At 41.7% G+C, this 25,655-nt stretch overlaps 3 protein-coding genes across 6 annotated transcripts in view; all 3 read left to right on the top strand.

Annotated features, from left to right (window-relative positions):
* Positions 1 to 25,655, top strand: part of LOC131460189 (NACHT, LRR and PYD domains-containing protein 12-like) — a 468,988-nt gene that overhangs the window by 186,795 nt on the left and 256,538 nt on the right. The window lies entirely within an intron of this gene.
* The window catches only part of LOC131460192 (protein NLRC3-like), a 172,906-nt gene that overhangs the window by 1,939 nt on the left and 145,312 nt on the right, over positions 1 to 25,655 (top strand). The window lies entirely within an intron of this gene.
* LOC131460193 (NLR family CARD domain-containing protein 3-like) lies at positions 632 to 25,655 on the top strand. 4 transcript variants are annotated; one of them, XM_058630478.1, is made up of 5 exons: positions 632 to 802; positions 1,796 to 2,004; positions 2,417 to 4,214; positions 4,854 to 5,027; positions 21,411 to 25,655. In XM_058630478.1, the coding sequence occupies exons 1-5, from the start codon at positions 753 to 755 to the stop codon at positions 21,586 to 21,588; spliced, it is 2,409 nt and encodes an 802-aa protein (XP_058486461.1). In that variant the 5' UTR covers positions 632 to 752; the 3' UTR covers positions 21,589 to 25,655. The 4 variants fall into 4 exon arrangements, with proteins under 4 accessions (XP_058486461.1, XP_058486460.1, XP_058486464.1 ...); XM_058630477.1 differs by having other exon boundaries at positions 2,414 to 4,214; XM_058630481.1 differs by lacking the exon at positions 4,854 to 5,027 and having other exon boundaries at positions 636 to 802; positions 2,414 to 4,214.

The following is a 25,655-nucleotide window of genomic DNA, read 5'->3' as shown; positions in this document are numbered from 1 at the left end:
AGAATAACTGAGGGCACAGTTCAACAGTGGACAACTGTAATGAAACCATCAAACTAGGACTGATGATGGGGAGTCGGGGAGTGCAGCAGTTCCCTGACCTCACTTTTGAATCCACCAAACCTTTTGACAACTTTTCACCTTTCATGATAATAATAATAATAATAATAAATATTATAATAATAATAATAATAATGATGACATAATAATATTAAGAAGAAGGATAACAATGGTTTCCTCACACAAATTTGTGCCAGGAGCCGTTTCAGCCACTGCCATTCGTGGCTCGGTCCCTAACAAGCTTATTTATATATGTAATTGAATGTTGTATGTCATAAATTTAATAATGTGATCATTATGAGCGAATGTCTTATTATTACTGTTCTAAAAACATATATTCTATCACCTCGCTGGCAGCTGTGCCTCAGCTACACACTGTGTTTAAAACAAGGTGAGGTCGTGGGCCATGTTTGTATTATAACATGATATTTAAGTGGGGGGACCGCATGTAATCGATTGAGGCACCACATATGGCCCGCGGGCCGCCAGTTTGGCACCGCTGCTGTAGAGGATCAATCTTTACACAAAGATCAGCGACCACAGGCTGTAAACCTGAAATCTGTTTGTGATCAAAGTGTCTAAACAAAGACCATCATCAGTGATCATGTGATGTTTGTGTTTGCAGAGGTCAGAACCAGAGACAGAGAGCAGAGTCTCCAGGACCCAGCGGTCTGTCTGTGAAGAGTGACCGGTCTATGGACCAACCTTTAAACTTCAGTCATGAACCTGGAGCCTCAGAGACAAAGTAAGAGACTCAATAAATAATGCTCTCAAATCAATATGATATGCTCTTGAATTAAGATAAGAAATAACCTCCATCTGTTGGAGGGAAACGTCCAAACTTCAGAGCAGCTCTGAAAGCAGCTTCACATCAACAGCTCATTTCTTTTATTTGTGGTTCAAATTGAATTTGACTGGACTTTTGTGAAGGAAGAAGAACTAAATGTGTGTGTGAGCAACAGACTGAACTGAACTGATTCAGAATCTGATGAAACGGATCAATGAGTCAAACCATTGACGAGTCAGAGAGAGTGTGAGGATGAGCCTCAGGGTTAGACCTTTACAACAGTCCATCAGAACCACTGTGAGACAAAGCTGTAAGGATGTCTTCACAGAGACATGTCCACCTGTCCCTGACGTGTCAGTGATAAAGAAATGTCTCCACAGACACATGTTCACCTGTCCCTGACGTGTCAGTGATAAAGAAATGTCTCCACAGAGACATGTCCACCTGTCCCTGACGTGTCAGTGATAAAGAAATGTCTCCACAGAGACATGTCCACCTGTCCCGACATGTCAGTGATAAAGAAACGTCTCCACAGACACATGTCCACCTGTCCCTGACATGTCAGTGATAAAGAAGTGTCTCCACAGACACATGTCCACCTGTCCCCGACGTGTCAGTGATAAAGAAATGTCTCCACAGACACATTGCCACCTGTCCCCGACGTGTCAGTGATAAAGAAATGTCTCCACAGACACATGTCCACCTGTCCCCGACGTGTCAGTGATAAAGAAATGTCTCCACAGAGACATGTCCACCTGTCCCCGACGTGTCAGTGATAAAGAAATGTCTCCACAGAGACATGTCCACCTGTCCCCGACGTGTCAGTGATAAAGAAATGTCTCCACAGACACATGTCCACCTGTCCCCGACATGTTAGTGATAAAGAAATGTCTCCACAGACACATGTCCACCTGTCCCCGACATGTCAGTGATAAAGAAATGTCTTCACAGAGACCACTTTGCTGTTTCTGTGGACGAGCAGACGTCCTGCTGTCCTCTGTGTCAGGACGTTCTGAAGGATCCAGTCTCCACCAGCTGCGGTCACCGGTTCTGCAGACGCTGCATCTCCTCATACTGGGACCAGTCTGGTCCACCAGGAGACTCCTGCTGTCCCCAGTGTGGACAAAGACCCAGGACAGGACATGGACCACAGAGCATCCGTGAGTAAGACTCATAAGGAGAGCAGCTCCCATCAGCACTAGCAGACTTTAGAAATGGAAAAACAGGAGAAAACTGTTTAAAAGTAAAAAATGTGACTCATGTTAACTCCATGACGGAGTTTAACTCTCTGCTGCCCCCTGCAGGTTGAAGAAATGAAGGTTTCCCCTCATTTTGCTGCTTTTCTCTCATGATTGTTCTCTTGTATGCAGATGATACTCTTTCCTTCACAATCATCACAGTTCTTCTAGAATGATTCAGTCTTTCAGAATAAAGTTATTCAAGTCACTACAGTGAAAATGTAGTTTTTCATTTGACAACAAACAACATAAAACAACAACGTCACAGAAAAACATGACACTGATGAAAATAATCCTCAGCTGCTCACATTCTTTGTCTCTTGTCTTTCAGCAGATGTTGGTCTGCAGAAGGTTCTAGATGAACATAAGATCAGTCTGAGGAGCAGATTTAAACATGTGACTGAAGGAACTGAAGGAACAGGAAGTAGAACCCTCCTGAACAGGATCTTCACTGAGCTCTACATCACAGAGGGACAGAGTGAAGAGGTCAATACTCAACATGAGGTGATGCAGCTGGAGACGACCTCCAAGAAGAAGACGGTCCAGGACACTCCCATCAAGTGCTGCGACATCTTTAAAGCCTTACCTGACCAGCAGGGGAGCATCAGAGTCGTCCTGACCAACGGCGTCGCTGGTGTTGGAAAAACCTTCTCGGTGCAGAAGTTCACTCTGGACTGGGCCGAGGGTTTGGAAAACCAGGATGTGAATCTGCTGATTGTGCTCTCGTTCAGGGAGCTGAACCTGATCAGAGATCAGCAGCACAGTCTTCTCACGCTGCTCCATGTTTTCTATCCAACATTAGAGAAGGTCAGAGCAGAGGAGCTCGCTGTCTGTAAACCTTTGTTCATCTTTGACGGCCTGGATGAAAGCAGACTCTCACTGGACTTCAGCAGCAGGACGCTGGTTTCTGACGTCACACACAGGTCATCAGTCAACGTGCTGCTGACCAACCTCATCCAGGGGAATCTGCTCCCCTCGGCTCTCATCTGGATAACTTCTCGACCTGCAGCGGCCAATCAGATCCCTCCTACATGTGTTGCCAGGGTAACAGAAGTACAAGGCTTCACTGACGACCAGAAGGACGAGTACTTCAGGAAGAGATCCAGAACTGAAGATCTGTCCAGCAGAATCATCTCACACATCAAGACGTCCAGGAGCCTCCACATCATGTGTCAAGTCCCAGTCTTTTGCTGGATCAGTGCTACAGTTCTGGAGCACATGTTGGCCACAGAGCAGAGAGGAGAGCTGCCCAAGACCCTGACAGACCTGTACTCACACTTCCTGCTGGTTCAGACCAAGAGGAAGAAGAACAAATATGATAAAGGACGTGAGACGAGTCCACAGGAGCTGATGGAGGCCGACGGGGACTTTCTTCTGAAGCTGGGGAGGCTGGCCTTTGAACATCTGCAGAGGGGAGACATCATGTTCTACCAAGAAGACCTGAAGCAGTGTGGTCTAAGTGTGACAGAGGCCTCGGTGTACTCAGGAGTTTGTACAGAGATCTTCAGAAGAGAGAGCGTGATCTTCCAGAAATCAGTCTACTGCTTTGTTCATCTGAGCGTTCAGGAGTTTCTGGCTGCAGTCTACATGTTCCACTGTTTCAAGAAGACAGAGGTACTGCAGGACTTCTTCAGAAAAAAAGTTGATGGTGATGATGATGGTGGTTACACTTCTCTGGATGTGTTCCTGAAAGCAGCCATGGAGAAATCCCTTCAAAGTGAAAATGGTCACCTGGACCTGTTTGTTCGCTTCCTTCATGGACTCTGTCTGGAGTCCAACCACAGACTCTTAGGAGGTCTGCTGGGTCAGACTCAGAACAGTCCAGAAATCATCCAGAGGGTCATCAAGAACCTGAAGGAGATGAACACAGACAACATCTCACCTGACAGAAGCATCAACATCTTCCACTGTCTGACAGAGATGAACGAGCAATCAGTGCATCAGGAGATCCAAGAGTTCATGAAGTCAAAGAACAGAGAACAGGAACTCTCTGAGATCCACTGCTCAGCTCTGGCCTACATGCTGCAGATGTCTGAGGAGGTTCTGGATGAGTTGGACCTGGACAAGTACAGAACATCAGTCCAGGGGAAACAGAGACTGATTCCAGCTGTGAGGAACTGCAGGAAGGCTGTGTGAGTTCAGACATGATCAATAACATCATCAGTCAGTGATGATTCATGGTTTGGTTTTTCAAATACACACAGAAGTCAGTTCTTCTCATTCTTCTCAGTTTGTTTCTGGAGATGTTTTAAATGATGAAAGTGAAGATTTGTCAGCTGGTTGTGATTCTTGTTTTGAACTGAATGAAAACACCAAATCACAACATTCTCTCAAGTCTCTGTTCATGATAAGACAGAAAGACAAGAGAAACCAACAGTTCACACAATGAACAAACACTAGGGGGCAGTGGAGAGAAAATCTGTGACAGAACCAGACTCAAACATGTGCAGCATCTGCCTCGACCGGTTGTGGTGAAAGGACAAAACGGAGGACAGAGGAGAGGAGGGGGAGAGAAAGTGAAAGAGGGAGGTGAGGTAGAGACAGAAGAGAGAGACCAGGAGCAGAAATATAACAGTTGTGTCAGCTTCTAAGTTTTAAACAGGACTTATGACATTTTTATACAACTACAATGTTATTGATGTTCTATGAATGAGACATAAACATTAGACTGATATCAACTTTAATTATAGTATCATATTAATAATAATAACAATACTACTGGTTTCAAGCAGCAACATTGTCTAAAGTCTCATCTTTTATTCTTTATTCAGGTTGAGGGGCTGCAGATTGACAGAGATCAGCTGTTCTTCTCTGGCCTCAGCTCTGAAGTCCAACCCCTCACACCTGAGAGACCTGGACCTGAGTGGGAGCCATCTGCAGGATTCAGGAGTGAAGCTGCTGTGTTCTGGACTGGAGAGTCCACATTGTAGACTGGAGACTCTGAGGTGAGTTCACTGACTCTCTGTTACTGTTGTAAATGTCAGATGTTTCATCCACAACTGAAAGTCATTCATGTTGTCACATGAGTTGAATCAGTGATGGTTGTTCCATGTTTCCACTTTTTCTTCCCTCAGATGTAGAATCAGGATCTTTTCACAGCTGACGTGTTTTTTGTTTTCTAAAGTGTTTCAGTCGCTGTAGTTTTCACGTCAGTCGCAGCTTTGACCTTTTCTGACTGAACTTGATGTTTTTCACTTTCTCCTCTGACACGTTCACATGTAGCCAATCAGAATGAGTGTTGTTGATGATGTCACAGCTGTGACTGTTTACAAACAAACAGGAGCGTCCTCGGTTGGCTCAAGATGGCGACCTGGGCGGTTGGAGTGCGGTGAGCTCCCAAACTATAAGTTGTACCACGTCAAAAAACGGCAACTAAACCAACTATTATGACTGCTGTGGCTACTCTGTGAGGATAGAGAGGATAATAAAATATTTTAATTAAACATTTTGAAAAAGGAATTAAATGTTAATTCATTCTAGAACGGGGCACCACCCTGAAAACAGGGAAAAGACAATCAATCTATGCCTTTAAAATCAGTCTTAAATAATCACTGTAATTGACTATGATATCAAAGATATCCCAATTTAACAGTATTGAAGGTATGAATCCGAGCACAGACCCTCTCAACCCCCATTTGTCACTGTATTCATGTACAAAAGACACAGAGCATTCCTTCAGGTTAATAAAAGTAACAATTTATTCAATCAAACATTGAAATCAATTAAACAATCATGTTCACTAAAAGTGAACATTAATGTAGAACGAAAATCTATTGGTTGAATCAACAAATATCACTTGCTAAGCTACAACAACACAGGCTATATACAACATAAACACCAATATGTGTGTGTGAGTGTAACATGAGACAAAGATAAGACATGGGAGTGACGCGGTTGGCCGAGCAAAGCCACTCCCACTTCCGACACCAAAGTGGAGAAGGCATGCGCAGTAGCAGTGACTGTAGACGCACGCTTCCACCAAAGATGGCGCCAGAAACACATTAACACGAGGTCGCAGATCTTGGGTCGAACATCTGATAGCATGGCTGCAGTGACACGTGTTCGACACAAGATGGCGCCTATGAGGAGACTCTCATTCATGAATGAAAGAGAGAGGGTGAGTGAGTGAGAAAGAGAGAGAGTGAGTGAGTGAGTGAGAAAGAGATTGAGAGTGAGTGAGAAAGAGAGTGAGTGAGTGAGAGTCGCGCTTGAATAGTGGCAGACCAAAGGTGTGTCTCAAAGCACAGTGTGTTCAGTGAATGAAACAAAAGGATCGCGTACGTGAGAGTTTATGTCAGTTTAAACCACACAGACTTGACACAGGCAAAGCCAGGCCAGTCTGTGAATCTTAACGTTCATGCCGACATTCTCTCACCACGTGATCTGTCTACGCGCTCACAGCGGGAGAAGACACGTCACTGCAGGGTGAGCGGTGAGCTCTACTTTCAGCGAAGGGAATTAATAACGTGTAAACAAATACAAACAGTTAACAATAGTAAACAAATCCATACGAACGTGTGGGTGCGCAATCCAACACGTTCAACACAAAGGAAAGTTTATAAAACACAGAACCTTAACCTAACCCTGCCCAGAACCCTTGCCTCTTACTGTGAGCTGATAACACGTTTTCCCCCGAAGGAGAGGAACAAGAAGAAAAACACAAAGAGCAAAAATAGGAAGAGAAAGAAAAATGGAAGTGAGCGAGAAACGTCTGTCCTCTGGTTTTATAGTGTTTTCAGGGGCAAGGCCATAAAACAGAGAACGGCCAATGAGATTCACTGACCCTATGGAATGCTGACCAGTCGTAAAACCAAGAATGTCCCAAATGGTGGACTGAGACTTTGTTGAAAACTCAAATCAGGCTTTTGAAACTGCATATAGGCCTTACCCATGGAGAACAATAGAATAGTGGATTACAGTAGACATCTCGGCCCCAACATTTGTTAGTATAGCATTAGCTTTAACAAACCACTGGAACCATGCCCAAAAGAGAAGTGAAATCCAACAGCAGTACCAACGTCACGTCACTACTTCAACATGAAGTTGAAGGTTTGGACGCTTTGTTCACACCGCTACCAGTTACGCCGAGTAAAGGCCCGGACCCAAAGAAACAGCGTCAAAAAGGCGGAGGTGATGCTGACGATGTTTCCAACGCTGAAATCATGAATGCAGTGGTGGAGTTAACAAAACGCTTCACTGTGCACGAGCAAAACATCTCCAGAAACACTGAAGCCATTACGACAGTCTGCGAGCAGTTGAAAGGGATGGAATTATGGAAAGTTGAAAATAACAAAGAACACATTAAAGAAATGTCAGGACAAGTCTCACAACTGCAACAGAGAAGTGAAAATAGCGAGCGCTTCAGCAGGCGCTGGAATCTCCGCATGTATGGATTAGGAGAGACACCTGCAGAGAACATCAGAGGGGAGATCATCAAGTTGCTGGCGCTGCTCGCACCTGAAGACAAAGAAAAGCTGGGCTTTCTCGTTGACACAGTGCATAGAGTTGGAGTTCCCCGGGATAATGCAGCACGACCTGTCATCGTGCAGTTCACAATGAGATCCTTTGGAAACAAAGTCTGGAAGATTTCACGTGGCACTGAGATTCTCAAGGAGAAGAAACTACTGGTTAAGGAAGATTTGACACAAACCGACAAGATGGAAAGAAACAAGCTCTGGCCGCTTGTGGAAGCTGCCAGAAAGCAAGGGAAACGTGCTGGTGTTCGTGGTCCAGAAGCCTATATTGAAGGAAGAAAGGTGACTTGTTAAGTTTACAATGGGTTCTGGACTTTAAGGGTTATGTTAAATAAGTCACAGGAGCACTTCATTACATTTAATAATACTGTTGGTTTAAAATTCATGAATGTATAAATGGTACTTATAGTTGAGCTTTACTGTTTGTAAGTACCTATTTTATTCTTTCTTCAAGTTTCTAAGTGTTCATTTACCTCAGACATTAGCCAATTCTGTTTATGTTTTTATTGAGTTCATTTTCTTGTATGACTCAATTTAAGTTTGATGCACTAAGTTTGTGCTCTATTAATGTAAGGGGACTACGGGATAATACAAAAAGGAAGGCAGTTTTTCTCTTAAGCAGGCGTTGTAATGCAAATGTAGTTTTTTTGCAAGAAACTCATTCATCTAGAGATGATGAAAGATTTTAGAAGTCTCAGTGGGGGGACACAGTTTTTCTTTCTCATGGCTCAAATAATTCAGCTGGAGTCGCAGTTCTTTTGAATAGATTTAATGGTGATGTGCTGGATTCTGCTTTCTCAGATGATGGTCCATGGATTATATTGATCTTAAAGGTGGACAACCTTCTGGTTATTATTTGCAATGTTTATGGTCCAAACAGAACAATTCAAGCAAAAGATATGTTTTCTAATCTCTCTACAAAGGAAAATACAAAGAATGTGTTTTTATCATTGGTGGAGACTTCAATGATGCCCCTGATGATGAAATGGATCGATGGCCTCCTAGATCTACAGCTTGACTTGGTTTCAAATCTACCTCATTTCTGTGTGATCACCTTCTGCTTTCAGATGCTTGGAGATTTATGAACCCCAGTGTCAAAGATTATACGTGGACCAATTCTAGCAGAAGCTTACAGTCTAGAATTGATCTATGGTTACTGTCATCACATGGACTACAGTTCATTTCAGATGTTTCTCATTCTCATGCTCCGCTGTCTGATCATCAAAAGAGAAGTCTTAGATTAAAGGGCTCTAAAGAAAAATCAAACATCAGAGGCTATTGGAAATTAAATAATAATATATTGGAAGACAAAACATTTTTTTAAAAAAGTGTAGAATTGCTTGCAAAAGACATTTTTAGTGAAAAAGATATGAGTCCAATACAAAAATGGGAATTCTTTAAATTTAAAGTCAGAGAAGTTGCAATACAGTGTAGCAAACAAATAAAAGAAATACGTACCAGCAAAGAAGATCTTTAATGAGCCAGTTGCACAAATGAATGTCTAGGCACGATTTATCTGAGGATGAATTCAAATTGCTTAAGAATCTTAGTGAAGAGCTTGACAGAATGTACGTAGCAACATTAGCAGCGACTTGGAACTGATTCTCAGTGAACTAAGAGGGTTTCGCCAAGAAAATAAAGTACAATTGGAGACAATAAAAGAAGAAATTGGGAAGGTGAATAGCAGACTGGACGAAGCGGAAGGGCGAATTGAGAAAGCAGAAGAGAGGATACAAAATACAGAGGAAGTTATCACGGCTATGCTAAAGCTGCACACCAAGCTGGAGGACAAGCTGCTGGATCTGGAGAGTCGCTCCAGACGCGAGAACATAAGGATATACGGGGTGCCAGAGGGGTCCGAGAAGGAGTCAGCATCGATGGTCTCATTTGTGGAAAATTTACTCCGTGAGGGTCTCGAACTGCCTGAAGACATGCCCGACCTGCAGATTGAAAGGACTCATCGGTCCGTGGGACCGCAGCCACCGGTGGATGCGCCGCCACGCTCCATCATAATTAAGTTTTTAAGTTTTAAAACCAAAGAGACATTACTACGCAAAGCATGGCAAAAGAAGGGGTTCACCTGGCAAGAAAACCACATAAACCTGGACCACGACTATCCACCTCTAATACTTAAAAAACGGAGAGAATATACAGAGATACGCAAAGTGTTGAAGGAAAACAAAGTTCAGTTCCAGACTCTCTTCCCTGCCAGGCTGCATGTGAGACATGACGACAGAACCAGAACCTACGATACTATAGAGGAGGCATCAGAGGACCTGCTAAGAAGAGGCTACACCGTGACAACCACCAGACCTCCGGAGACGCTTATTGAGCAGGTGCAACGACTGTCCTGGAGGAGAGTGGACAGACGAGCGATGAAGGGCACAACCGGGCGGGATTCTAGCTACAAGGAAAAGCTTCGAGCCTTCAGGAGACCATCACCGGCCCCCTCCGGGACATAAAGGATTTAACCCACAGCTCGAGGACGGTGGAGTCAACTATGAAATTGGTGGAGATCCACTATTGAATAGACTGGCTCTTTCGGGGTCCTTGGGTTTTTTGTTTTCCGTTTTTTCTCTCTTCTTTTTTCCTGTATGCGACTGTCGCAGGTAAGGGCCTCTTCCTCCAGATTGAGGAGGGAGACTTTTCCCTTCGAGCCACCTTGGAAGGCTCAACAGGGTCAGGTTAATAGACCCCTATATAGGGAGTCACACGGACAAATGTGTTTAGTGGGATGTTTATCAATATGTTAGTTGTTCATTCTCTGCCGGTTCTTGCAGGGAGGGGGAAGCGCACCAGGTTTTTCAGTGAGATGACGGGGGAATCACATAGATGCAAAACAGGTCTTTAAAAATAGTATCATTTAATATAAATGGAGTACTCAATCCAGTTAAGAGAGGGAAGATCTTTTCAAAATTAAAGAAAGATAAAATTCAAGTGGCTTTCTCTGAACATGCTAAATTGAATAAATCAGGATTTAAACATGTTTTCTTTTCTTACCATGGATCGGGGAAGCGGAGAGGGGCGGCGACCGAGGCCAGCTCTACGCAGGGGCAAGAGGGGGCAGAGCCCTCTTAAATAAATGTCTTGCCCCCTCAAATCGAAATTTGAGAAAGCACATTTTAATATACTCAAAAAATTAATATACATTACAAGTTGACAAAATAATCTGCAGTAGCGGAAAAATCCGCCGAAAAAGGGACACACACGATACAGTGTCGGCTTCCCTCTCCTCTCTCTGTCCCTCCGCTGTGCTTGTATTGACAGGCTGCGCAGCACACACACACACACACCCCACAGTATGCAAATGAGCCAAGACGCAGCCTGACAGTTTGTGCCACGGAGTGGGTTAGACTTTGAAGGAGCAGCGTTACAAGCACAGAGATGAGTGCCCATGTCCACTGCATGTGACAAACTGAAGACAAGTGACCTGTGTCTGACGGGCCCCTACATATAAAGCCCCGCCCCCGTGTGAAGTCCTATTTTAGGTTAAAATTTATTTGAGAATTAGGCCATCCACTTAAGATAAATGTTATGTTGTTGGTTGATAAAATCTGGATGAAGGATGTTTTATTTTATTTTATTTTATTCATTTATTTTATTTTTATTTTTCAATTTCCCCCGCTGAGGGATTGCCACCTTATTGTGGTCAGGGGGTTTGTGTGCCTCAGTGACCTTAAGAGCTATACCAGCAGGAGCTTAGTCTTCAAGTGGGACACCCAAGTTGGACAGGTCTGAAGGTAGAGGCCTGACAAAGTGCAATCCACTTCTCCAGGTTGGGGTTGGACACATAGACCCCTTTCAATGAAGAACGCATTACTTATTACTTATTACTATAAGCACAGAAAAAAAGTGCTGGAGCATGATGTGTTCACATGATGCCCCCTTCACATTTCTGACTGCCCCCTCACATATGCCTGCCTAGAACCGGCCCTGGCGGCGACTCTAATATCTAGTGCTGTAAACTACGAACACATATCACAACTCAAAGATAACGAAGGCAGATTTGTTGTGGTTACAGGTAAAATAGAAGGAATAGTGATAAGTCTCCTTAACGTGTATGTTCCTCCGGGTAGTGGCTGGTTTTTCTACAAACATATAGTTGATCTAATGACAACAAAAAGTCAAGGGATTTTAAAATGTGGCGGAGATTTTAACATCCGATTAAATCCAAAAGTTGACTCATCACACGGGAAATCTGACGCAAACGCCAATAGCAGAAGATTAAACACCCCATGAAGTGGGGATTGTGGACGTATGGAGAGAGTTAAACCCGACAAGCCGAGACTATTCCCATTACTCACACGCTCACAGCGTCTACTCACGAATCGATTACTTTTTCATGCTTAAAGGAGATATTTTTATGGTGGATAACTGTGAAATAGGCCCCAGTACCATTTCGGATCATGGTCCCGTTTATATGTGACTCCATCTGAATAATAATAAGAAGAAGTCCACTCTCTGGAGACTGAACTCAAACATTTTGAATAACCCAATTATTAAGGATAAGTCGATAGGTGAAATTCAGTTGTGTTTGGAGAATAACGATAATGATGAAGTGACTCCACCTATCCTCTGGGATGCTTTAAAAGCGGTGATTAGGGGTACAATAATAATAAAAAAATCTGCTCATATGAGAAGAAAATGAAGGAACAAAAACTTAAAAACTTAGAAGACGACTTGAAGAGACTACAGAAAGAACATGCAATATCTCTCAAAACTAACGACAAATGTAAGATTAAAAAACTAAAAAAGGAAATAGATGAGATAGATACTCAGGAAATTCAAAAAAAGCTTCTCTTTACAAAGCAACAAGGTGGAAAATCAATGAAACTTCTCTCATATAGGTTAAAGAAACAACAAGCAGATAGAACTATCCATAAAATAAAAAACTCAGCAACAAATGACATAGAAACTAGTCCGGAGAAAATCAAGCAGTGCTTTCAAAGTACTATAAAACATTATATTCCCAACCTCAGGCAAGCAACGACAACCAGATCGATACCTTTCTGGCCCAGATAAATCTCCCGAAGATCACTGATGATCAAAATGAAAAGTTAATATCTAAAATAACAAAAGAAGAAATTCAATTAGCAATCAGGAGGATGAAAGGGGGGAAGTCTCCTGGGACAGATGGTTTTCCCACAGAATGGTACAAAACAATGCAAGATCAACTAATTCCAACATTATTAAAAACGTTCAATTGGGTTTTGGAAAACAAAAACATCCACCCCTCATGGAAGGAGGCAACGATTTCAGTGATACCTAAGGAGGAGAAAGATAGATTAGAATGTGGGAATTATCGTCCTGTAAGTCTTCTGAATCATGATTATAAATGATTCACATGCATATTGTCTAAAAGAATAGAACTGATGTTACCATTATTAATACATTAAGACCAGACTGGCTTTGTAAGACAAAGGCAGACCCAAGATAACATCAGAAGAACACTGCACGTTATGAGACAAGTCACACACTGATATTGAGTTTGGACGCAGAGAAAGCATTCAATTCAGTGAGGTGGTCATTCTTATATAAAGTACTTTCAAAATTTGGCTTCCATACAACTATAATTGACACATTTGCAGCACTATACAACAAACCAACAGCTAGAATTAAAATCAATGGAGATCTAACCGATTCAGTCATTCTGGAAAGAGGAACAAGACAGGGGTGCTGTGCGTCGCCGCTCCTCTTTGCCTTGTTCATAGAACCCATGAGTCAATTGATTAGGCAGAGATCAGATATAAAAGGGATAACAATGACTTCAGGGGAGCAAAAACTGGCTCTATTTGCTGACCATTTATTGATAAGTTTATCACAACCTACACGGACACTCCCAAATCTGATGAAATTGCTAGAGGAATTTGGTTTCATTTCTGGTTATAAAATGAATATCAACAAAACTCAAGTGTTAACATTTAATTATGACCCTCCATCTTCAATTAAGACCATGTATGATTGGAAATGGGATGCTGAGTCCATCAAATATTTGGGGGGCTCACTGCCCAGAGATTTATCGAGATTGTATGATATCAATTACGGCCCATTAAGTTCGAGAATAAAGTCTGACATGCGTAGATGGAATGTTATTCCCTTTTTCAGTTTAAGCTCCCGGATAGAATCAATCAGGATGAATATTCTTCCACACATGCTGTACCTTCTTCAGTGTTTGCCAGTTAAAATACCATCTAAGCAGTTCTTAGAATGGGACAGAATAATAGTGAGGTATTTATGGCAAGGGAAAAAGGCAATAATTAAATTTAAGACGCTGCAATTAAGAAAAGAAAAAGGTGGAATGGGCCTTCCCTGCTTACAGGAATATTATCTTGCAGCCCAAATGAGACCTTTAGTTTGTCTGTGTTCACCAACATACTCTGCAGCATGGAAGGAAATAGAAGGCACGGTAATAAAGGGAATCCCAATAACAGCCCTACTATGTGATAACAGATTACAAGTAGGACAGGAAATCCCAGAAGACTCTATAACTGGCAGCTTTCTGAAACCCTGGCAGGAAATAGTAAAAATGTGTGGATTAGGAGAAGCATCTAAAATGATGAGGTGGTGTGCCTATGATTCAGACTTTGCACCAAATAGAATTGATGCCAGATTTAAGATATGGATCTCAAAAGGTTTAACTACCTATTATTCATTTGTCCACAAAGGGACATTTTGGAGTTTTGAAGACCTACAGAAGGATCATGGACTAGGAAGGGAGGATTTCTTTAGATATCTACAAGTGAGACACTATTTTAACAAAAATCTTAAACAGGTGTTAGGAAGAGGTGAGTCAGGGCTCATGGAGGTATTTTTATCATTAACTAAACCCAGATCAGGCAACAAAATGATCTCCAAGTTATATAATGCCATACAATTAGCTAAACCGGAGAATACAGATTACATTAAAAAGAAGTAAATGTAATGATCACACAGGAGAGCTGGGAGAAAATATGCCAGCTACAATGGGTCTCGACCGGGTCAAACACGTGGCGGGAGTTCTGCTGGAAAAACACCACAAGATTTTTTATTACACCTATTCAGAGAAGACATCAGGGCAAGGGGGACGCTTGTTGGAGACTCTGTGGGTCGAATGGAGCCAATCATTTTCATATTTTTTGGGACTGTCAGGTAATAAGATCTTACTGGGTAGAGATCCACAAACATATTAAAAATGTATTTAATGTAAATATTCCGTTTAAATGTGAAACTGTGTTTTTGGGCGATCTGTTGTTGGAAACATGGAACAACAGAGAGAAAAAATTGCTGGCTATACTGTTGGCAGCCAGTAAGAAATCCGTTAGGAGGAAATGGTTAAAAGTAGAACCACCCACCATTGATGATTGGATTGAAATTGTCTATGGGATTTATATTATGGAGAAGATCTCCTTTTCTCTCAAAGTTGAAAAAGACACATTATATAAGATGTGGTCCAAATGGACTGAGTATGTGAAACCAATCAGATCTGATTTCATTTGACTGTATTTGTGCTTTGTGTGAAATTAACCTTTTTTTTAAGTGATGTTTTGTTTCTTTGAGATGGTGCGCTCCCCAGTTTTGTTTTGTGAGTTTATTGTTCTCAACTAGATAAGTAGTGGTCCGTAAAAGTAAATTCCAGAAGGGCAATATGGACAAAATCATCAGGATTTCTGCATCCATCCTTTCCTTTGACCTTGAATGACTACAGCTGTATTTATTGTATGTGATGGAAACCTGCCTTTCTAAATAAAAAGATAATTTCAAAAAAAGAAAAGCCAAATAGGAAAATAAATAATATTCCATCCCTAAATATAAATGGTACCATCAGCACAGACCACAATAATATTGCAAGTTACGTCACCTCCTTTTATAGCAAATGATATACATGTGAATTGAATCACTTCAAGAGCAGTGCATTTATGGAGCATATAAGAAAGTTTACTCCTCTGATTTCTGGACATTTCAAAGACAGCTGTGACAGAGAGCTCTCATCCTCAGAAATGACTGAAGCAATATGAACTCAATGAATTTAAGAAAAGCACCTGGAAGTGATGGTCTCTCAGTAGAATTTGATTTATGCTTTTGGGCTTTAATTAAGGACCATCTACTGCTCATGTTTAAAGAATGTATTGATAGAAAGGACATGACGACAACCATGAAACAAGGTCTGATAACCCTTATTCCTAAACCTGAAACAAATCCTTTAATAATGGAAAATTGGAGGCCCATTTCTCTTTGAAATATAGACTATAAAATGATCTCACAGGTCTATGCTAAACGTTTGAAGAAAGATCTAGAAGAGATAATAAGCGAAAACCAAAATGCTTTTATGGCCAAACGTCACATTAGCTCTAATGTCAGGTTAGTATTAGATTGAATTGACTATTGGAACCACATAAAGTCACATGCACTACTTGTATTCCTCGACTTTTATAAGGCATTTGATTCAATTGAACATTCTTTCATGATACAGGCCCTGCACATTTTTGGTTTTGGGGATCATTTTATTAATACTATAATAATGTTTTATAAAGATATAAACAGCTCTGTCATTTTATATCCCAGCATTTCCAAAAGGTTTCCAATTTCAAGAGGTGTACGCCAAGGATGTCCTATTTCTTGTTTTTTATTTTTGATTGTGGCTGAAGTTTTGTTGTTAAATATCTCACATAGCCCCGATATTCATGGTTTGACCATCTTTAACAGAGAGATCAAAATGACACAGCTAGCCCATGATACACTATTGTTTCTAAGGGATAAAGGGCAAATATAAAGTGCATTACGTGCAACTGGTGCATTTTCAGAAGCTTCGGGTCTTAAACTTAATCTTTTATGTTTCTATGAGACTGAAGAGAAACTTATGTTTGATATTCCTGTCAAAAATGAAGAAAACTAAGACAATTTTGAATTGATGGCTTCAGAGAGACCTTTCAATCTTTGCTAGAGTGTTATTGTCAAAAGCTGAAGGTGTATCAAGATTAGTTTATCCTGCTTTGTCACTTTTTGTTAGTGATATGTTCTGCACAGAAATCAATCATTTATGTATTACATTTGTGTGGAAAAATAGGAGACATTGCCTCAAAAAAGAAATTCTCACTTTAGAGAGAGCAGAAGGAGGATTGGGGGTCTTAGATTTGATCCGTTTGAATTGCACCTTTAAGATCAAATGGCTTCAGAAATGTTTGGAATGTCCGGAATCGCTATGGAATTTTATACCATATAATATCTTTGAAAATGGAAGCGGCTTCAAATTTCTATTGGGATGTAACTAGTCCGTTTCTAAATTGCCACTAAAAGTCTGAAAATGTCATCAACAGGCTTTATTGTCTTGGAAAGTGTGTTATGTTCACAACTTTTCACCACATAAAACTCTTATTTGGAATAACAGTGATATTACTGTTAACAAGAAAAGTCTATATAAGGAGGCCTGGATTGAAAGGGGTATTATCTATGTTTCTACTTTGTTTGATAATAAAGGTCATCTTTATAGTTATGAACATTTTCTAAGAACAAAATCTTTTCCTATCATTTATAAAGAGTTGATTTCTGTAATGCCAGCTATTCCCACAGGCATAATTGAATGAATGAAATGTCACCTTGGCCATCAAAATATTGATCCTCAAGTGCCTTCTCTACTTATTGGTGGGATACCATTAACAGATGTAAAGTGTACAAACAAACATATAAGGAAAGAGATTCAAAACTAGAACAAGATTTCACCCAAAAGCAAATCTTTCTGGAATTCACAATTTGATCATATAAAGTGGCGCAAAGCATGGTTATGCCCCTTTCAGTTTTGTGTTTGGAATAAAATCAGAGAAGTTCATTTCAGAATCTTACATCATATTTACCCGTGTAACACAATCATTTCCAAATGTGTTGACATTGATGCTAAAGTGCAAAACTGAGCCAGAAACGACTTTACATCTGTTTTATCACTGCCCCTTTTCTTTTGTTTTGTGGAGAGACGTAGAGAAGTTTATTCAGAACAGGACTGGTCATGTCATAGCAATTGCCCCAAAGGATATTGGCACTGAATTGAATTGTAGCAACAGATCTTTAAATCACATGGCAAATCTCATTCTTGCAATTGGCAAATTCAATATTCATAACTTCAAGAACTAGGTTCACATACTGACTGATCGGGGACTGAGACTGAGTGGCACTTGGCTGATGTACACTGTTAAGGTTGGCCACAATGCTATCACCAATCTTTTTAACCAAATCTGTTATCACAACACTGAGAGCATCAACAGAAACTAATTGTGGAGGTGTAGGGTCTGATTGAGCAGTCAGTGTGGAGCTGGCAGAGGGGGTTAATGGAGGCTCAATAACTGACTGATCAACTGTGTTGTTCATAACACTGGGGAACACTGGCCTACCCCTACCATAACACAGTGAAGAAATCTGTTGGCCCCTCCCCACCCCAAAGGTGACATCACGTCCACGACCAGCCATAGCATGAACCATAAAACTGTCACTCTCCGACATCATGAACACAAAGTAACCTTGCACTGTAAACTGCACAATGTGCTGCAATACAACAGTTAAATGACAGGAGCACAAAGAAAATCTCAATTTTTACAATATTGACTTCTACACGTTTCCCATGTATAGGGTTGGTCTATTTGGACACCTTTACCCAAAGCACACACACAAAAAAGTAGATAGTTTTCTGTATACTATACAAGATACTATACACAATATGAACACAAGGTATTCACATTATTAGCGTCACTTAGTTTAAATACCTCTTCAATGTCCAGCGTTCCACACTTAGAGAATAACTAGTTACGTACAGTCATTAGCACGGAGCAATGACGAAACGCGAGTGAATCTTTTAGCACTCAATTGTCCGACACACCTTGAACGCACCTCGGGCGACTGCAGTCTCACACACCCACAGAGCGAGAGGAGGAGAGACGAGGCAGGTGAACGCCGCTGCTCCCCGGGGATCAGACGAGCGCCGATCGGTGATGCAACGGGTCGAACGGCACCAAGTGTAACGGTGTAGTTTTGCGGTCTGCGTTGTGAAGAATTCGCCGTACGCTGGATATCTTTTAGAGGAAGTCTCCGTTTATTTCTGACACAAAGCAAGTGAAAGAAAACTCCCATCAGCATGTGGAACACAGGGAAACGTGCCCTCTATAAAATAAACATGTACAGCTTGTCAAATTTAGCATGATAATCTCCATATGAGCATAATGACAATGCTAAACAATACAGAAATCACACAAGCGCACATCACGTACCTCTCCCACAACATGCAGCAGCAGAAGGGGAGAGGTGAGGGCAGACACACCCTTAAATACTGGGTGGGCACCCCAAAAGTGAACGTGGGGGACAGCAGACAATCATGAAGGTTCCACATGACAACTTAACCTGCCGTGTCAGGGTCAAATACACAAATAAAAACTTAAAACATACATTTTGTGTCATTATAAATAAAATAGACATCAGGTGTTCAATAAATTGCAGTACCTTAAAAAAGAAATACTGTAGTAACTGACCCTGTTACACACACACACACACACACACACACAGTAGTTGACTAAAGCAGTGGTTCTCGCGGACAGTCTCCTGGGGGGGTTGGATTATTATAACAAACAAATAAATCATCCTCATGGCGACTTTTTGGTACCAGGTACTATTTTTAGTACCTGCTCCTGCGAGGTTCCAAGCACTAAGCAGGTACTATGCGATGATTGGTCAGACTGCCGGCCGCTGACTGGCCAGAGTCCCGTCACAGGGACTGGTGTAAAGTCACTAGTCACTGTGTGTGTGTGTGTGTGTGTGTGTGTGTGTCGCGTATAAAACAAAGTCACCGCAGCTTCACTCAGCCGTGCAGTGATGACTCCGCCCACATTAAGTAGGTACTTTAATTGTAGTTGAAATGCAAGAATTACCCCAAGAATTGAGGATCTTTGAAGGCAAAGCAGGCTCAGGTCTCACATGAACATCGCCTGCAAGCTTCTGTAAAAAATGCAGATGATATTCCTACTATTAGACCTCGTAATAATAACAATAATAAAGCCTACATTCATATCAAAGGTCTGGTGCCAATTCACAATTATACCAATAATCTATATAATTTCTATCTATCTATCTATCATCCATCTATCTATCTATCTATCTATCTATCCATCCATCCAAGGGGTGGTGTAGTGGGGGTGGCCCCAACTGCAATGAACCAGCTTTGGGGGGCCCAGCTGGCAAAAGGTTGAGAACCCCTGGTCTAAAGTCTCATGTTTTATTCTTTATTCAGGTTGAGGGGCTGCAGTTTGACAGAGATCAGCTGTTCTTCTCTGGTCTCAGCTCTGAAGTCCAACCCTCACACCTGAGAGACCTGAACCTGAGTGTGAACCAGCTGCAGGATTCAGGAGTGAAGCTGCTGTGTTCTGGACTGGAGAGTCCACATTGTAGACTGGAGACTCTGGGGTGAGTTCACTGACTGAAGCTGCTGTTGTTTTTTTAAACTTTCATTTCATTTACATTAAACTCATTTTATTCACTGATGAATAAATAAACTCCTTAAACACACACACACACACAAACACACACACATAGTCACAGTCACACAGACACACACACAGTCACACACGCACACAGACACAGTCACACACGCACACAGACACAGTCACACACACACACACACAGTCTCACACAGTCACACACACACACACACACACACACACACAGTCTCACACAGTCACACACACACACACACAGTCTCACACAGTCACACACACACACACACACACACACACGCACACACACACACAGTCTCACACAGTCACACACACACACACACACATTGTTCTAAAGTCTCATGTTTTATTCTTTATTCAGGTTGTGGGGCTGCAGTTTGACAGAGATCAGCTGTTCTTCTCTGGTCTCAGCTCTGAAGTCCAACCCCTCACACCTGAGAGACCTGAACCTGAGTGTGAACCAGCTGCAGGATTCAGGAGTGAAGCTGCTGTGTTCTGGACTGGAGAGTCCACATTGTAGACTGGAGACTCTGGGGTGAGTTCACTGACTGAAGCTGCTGTTGTTTTTTTAAACTTTCATTTCATTTACATTAAACTCATTTTATTCACTGATGAATAAATAAACTCCTTAAACACACACACACACACAAACACACACACATAGTCACAGTCACACAGACACAGACACAGTCACACACGCACACAGACACAGTCACACACACACACACACAGTCTCACACAGTCACACACACACACACACACACACACACACAGTCTCACACAGTCACACACACACACACACACATTGTTCTAAAGTCTCATGTTTTATTCTTTATTCAGGTTGTGGGGCTGCAGTTTGACAGAGATCAACTGTTCTTCTCTGGCCTCAGCTCTGAAGTCCAACCCCTCACACCTGAGAGACCTGAACCTGAGTGTGAACCAGCTGCAGGATTCAGGAGTGAAGCTGCTGTGTTCTGGACTGGAGAGTCCACATTGTAGACTGGAGACTCTGGGGTGAGTTCACTGACTGAAGCTGCTGTTGTTTTTTTAAACTTTCATTTCATTTACATTAATACATTTATTCACTGATGAATAAAATAAACTCCTTACACACACACACACACACACAGTCACCCCCCCACACACACACACACACACACACACAGTCACCCACACACACACACACACACACACACACACACACACACAGTCACACACACACACACACAGTCACACTCACACAGTCACACACACACACACACACACACACACACACAGTCACACACACACACATTCTCACACACACACTCTCAATCACACACACACACACATACACACACACACACACACACACATTGTTCTAAAGTCTCATGTTTTATTCTTTATTCAGGTTGAGTCGCTGCAGTTTGACAGAGATCAGCTGTTCTTCTCTGGTCTCAGCTCTGAAGTCCAACCCCTCACACCTGAGAGACCTGGACCTGAGGTGGAACCAGCTGCAGGATTCAGCAGTGAAGCCTCTGTGTGATCTTCAGAAGAGTCCAGACTACAGACTGGAGACTCTGAGGTGAGTAGAGTGTTGTTCTAATCACAGTCAGACAAACATCAGTGTTTCCTCAGTGAAGCTGTGACAGCACAATAGTGACAGACTTCATGATTGGACACAAAGACACAGAGAGACAACAGACGAGCCACGAGCTGCTGCTACTCACAGACTAGAGCTGAGCGCCTCACATGATGAGCGTCCATCAGCTGTTTGTAGTTTGACTTCATCACAGATTATAGATCCACTGTATCATACACTGTAAAAACAGCAGCACATCTTGTTTGGTTAGAAAACGTCAAAGTAGCCACTTTCAGACTGGAACGTCATTTTCCTTCAAACTCTGACAAAAGCATGAAGAAATGAGCAAAATATCAAGAAATGATCTTTATCACAAGCAAAGAAATGAAAGTGAGTCTTCTCTGACTTTAAGAATTGACACCTTGGCAAGGGAGAACCCAAAAGCACGACAACGAGGCAGGAAAACGCAGATTACTAAGTCCAAAAGCAGGAAATCAGTCACAAACAGGCAAACACATCAGAACAAGAAGACTAACTAGAAATGCTGGAGCAAAAAACCAACACAAGACCATCTGAAAATGGGCTGCTATATAATCACTGAGGGACTAATGAGCCAATGGAAAACCAGGTGAGGGAAATGAGTTGATTGCATGGAAGAAAGATGACAGGAGAACTAGTGACAAGACATGGAAACAAATGAAAAAGACATGAAACAAACTAAGAGTTAGTGTAAGTACGTAAGTACAGAGAGAGTGAATTTGACCTTTGTGTTTTAAACACAGCAGTAGTGAAGCAGGAGCAGCAGGGATTTCATTCAAACTGTTGTTTGTTACTGTTTATTAAAGCTTACATGAAGTTGTCATTCTCTTCTTTTAAGACAATGTTAGAGTTAGTTTTCTTCACTTTTTCTGTCAAAAATGAGGACAATTTCCCAGAAAGTAGACTTCATTGACCTTTTTTTAAAAGTCTTCCACAAACACCTTCAAGTGTAAACCACATAAAACCACGAGAAAGTCATTTACATTCACATTATATCAAATAACATGAAGAGGCTGCAGACACAGACATGATAGTGACTCTGCTGTAAACATGAACACTGGAGGGACAAAGCCCGCCCCTTTCTGTTGGACCTCAGGTTAAAGCTCCGCCTCCAAGACTCCTCCAAGACATGAGTCAAAATCAAAGTTCTCTCTGGTTTAAGGTTTATAGACAAATTCTGCATGAACAGAATATAAACACAACTTTTTCCTGAAGAAATATGCAAATGAGTGACTTGAGTATCGTCACCATGTGTGTGTGTGTGTGTGTGTGTGTGTGTGTGAGGCAACATGAAACAGTGGCAACAACAATTCAATCCAAAAACCAAATGTCCCTGAAATATATCTACTAACAAATACTTTCCATCAAAGTACACAGAGTACGCATTTAAGGCCACAGCTGAACATGTGACCTTGACTTCCATGTCAACAGAGATGAACATAAAGAAACAGCAACCCCTGCTGGTGAGGAGTAGTTCCTGCAGCACTATAGATGCACTATATGGACAAAAGTATTTGAATTGACGTGTTTCAATGGGGCTTTGGACTCTCGGCCTCTTCTCTCAGTGAAGGACAATCTGAAGTTCAGCAGACGCAGACATTTCTACTCCAACATGACTGTGTCCCAGTGGACAAAGCAACCACTATAAAGACATGAGCCCTGACCTTTAACCCCATCCAGCACCTTTGGGATGAACTGGAACAGAGATTAAGAGCCAGACCTTGTGGTCCAGCATCAGTGTGTGACCTCATCAATGCTCGACACAATGAATGGACACTAATTGTCACAGAAACACTTCAAAGTGTTGAGCAAAGTCTTCCAAGAAGAGTTGAAGCTGTTAAAGCTGCAAAACTCCATATGAAAATACTGTCAATGTATTTGAATACTTCATAATAGTCCAAATACTTCTGTTGATTTGTTTTCACACAACTCCAAACAACCAGTGTTTGGTGAATGAGTGAATGTGAGCTGTTGTAACATGTGATGTTATTATTCCACATCTGAGCTGCATCACTGACTCTGACTCTGACTCTCTGTCGTCTTCTCTCAACAGGTGGAAGCTATGAGTGTGTGTGTGTGTGTGTGTGAGACACTGTGTGTGTGTGTGTGTGTGAGACACTGTGTGTGTGTGAGTGTGCGTGTGATTGTGTGTGTGTGAGAGTGTGATTGTGTGTGTGTGTGTGTGCGTGCGTGTGTGTGAGTGTACCAGGTATTACTAATGTTGTGGGGACCAAAACCTGTTTACACAGTCACATTATGGGGACTTGTCCTCCTTGTGGGGACAAAAAGCATGTCCCCATAACGTAAATTACTACATTTTAAGGTGAAGATATGTTTCATGGTTAGGTTGAGGTTAGGGTTAGGGTTAGGATTAGGATTAGGCGAGTAGTAATTGTGGTTAAGGTTAGAGTAAGTCTCCAAGAAATGAATGTAAGTCAATGCAATGTCCCCTCAAGTCATGAATGTCGAACATGACTGTGTGTGCGTGTGTGTGAGTGTGTGATTGTGTGTGATTGTGTGTGTGTTTGTGTGTGCGTGTGTGTGTGTGAGTGAGTGTGTGTGTGTGTGTGTGTGTGTGTGTGTGTGTGTGTGTGACGCTGCTTCAACAGATCTGTGACAGAACTCCAACGATGATGGTGTGATTTTTCAGTCCTAACGTCCTGAACCTGTGACGAGCTGTTTCAACATTTAACATAATGTGTCTTTAATCCAAGAGTATTCATCTACAATGTTAATAATATCCATAACCTTTATTACATTATGTATAATTACATATCTAACAGTTTAACCCTGACCAGTCAACATGTGTTTCCTTTTCATTTGCATCAGTTCAATGTATCTATGTTGTCTACTGATGAGTTTTAAACAATGCTTTTTAAATATTTGACAGAATAATTGCTTCAATAATTATATAAATACATTGTAGTTCTATAAACATGTCATCACTGACTCTAACTGTCCTGTATAAACTTGATACAGTTGTTGTGTATCTGCTCCTGGTCTCTCTCTCTCTCTTCTGTCTCTACCTCATCTCCCTCTTGTCCTTTCTCCCCCCTTTCTGTCCCCCACCTCTCCTCTGTCCCCCATTTTCCTTTCACCCCAACCGGTCGAGGCAGATGCTGCACATGTGTGAGTCTGGTTCTGTCAGAGATTTCTTCTTCTGTTAAGAGAGAGTTTTTTCTCTCCACTGATGCCTAGTGTTTGCTCATTGTGTGAACTGTTGTGTTTCTCTGCTCTCCTTGATGTTGTCTATGTACACACCTGAGATCATGTATGTTAGGATTTGGCGCTATATAAATAACATTGAATTGAATTGAATAGATAAATATAGCTGTGTGTCATCTGCATAACAATGAAAGTGTATGTTGTGCTTTCTAATAATGTTTAATACTAGATTATTAATCAATCCCAAGCCCAAACCAGGACATTCATCATTATTCTTAATCTATCTCATCCTAGTTGGAAATCACAGAAACCAATGATGATAGTCACAGTTTATCGTCCACCTGCACCTTATTCAGAGTTCCTATCAGAGTTCTCTGAGTTCTTATCAGGAAAACGGTACAGGATCATCAGATCCTCCACCAAAAGACTCAGGGACAGCTTCTTCCCCAGGGCTGTGAAATCAATAACCCCCTCCCCCCCCCCCTCCCCCCTCTGTAGTGGATGACACAGGTCTGGCACTAAGTTCTGCACTTTATATTTATATTTATAATACAACTGCCCCTTTTTCCCCCTGTACATACATTTCCCTGCACTGTTCACTGTTCACGATTGATCCCGCGCCTGCGTCTTGACGCATATTTGAGGATCTTCGCTCTGCCTGCATTGTCTGTTTCGAGTGTGAATGAAGACTGTTACTTACTGTACTGCATCTGGGTCCAGTCCTGTTCGTTATACATGTAGATGTTGACAGTGGTAGTCTTAGCTGCACATTTAATTCACTGTTAGTATCAATTGGTTTTATTCAACATGTGAATAAAACCAATAAACACAAAGTCAATAAACACACACCATATATATATATCACACCAA

Source organism: Solea solea, chromosome 6 (assembly GCF_958295425.1).
Source record: "Solea solea chromosome 6, fSolSol10.1, whole genome shotgun sequence".
Taxonomy (NCBI): Eukaryota; Metazoa; Chordata; class Actinopteri; order Pleuronectiformes; family Soleidae; genus Solea; species Solea solea.
Note: the sequence above shows the minus strand (reverse complement) of the source record. Positions and strands in the feature narration are given on the sequence as shown.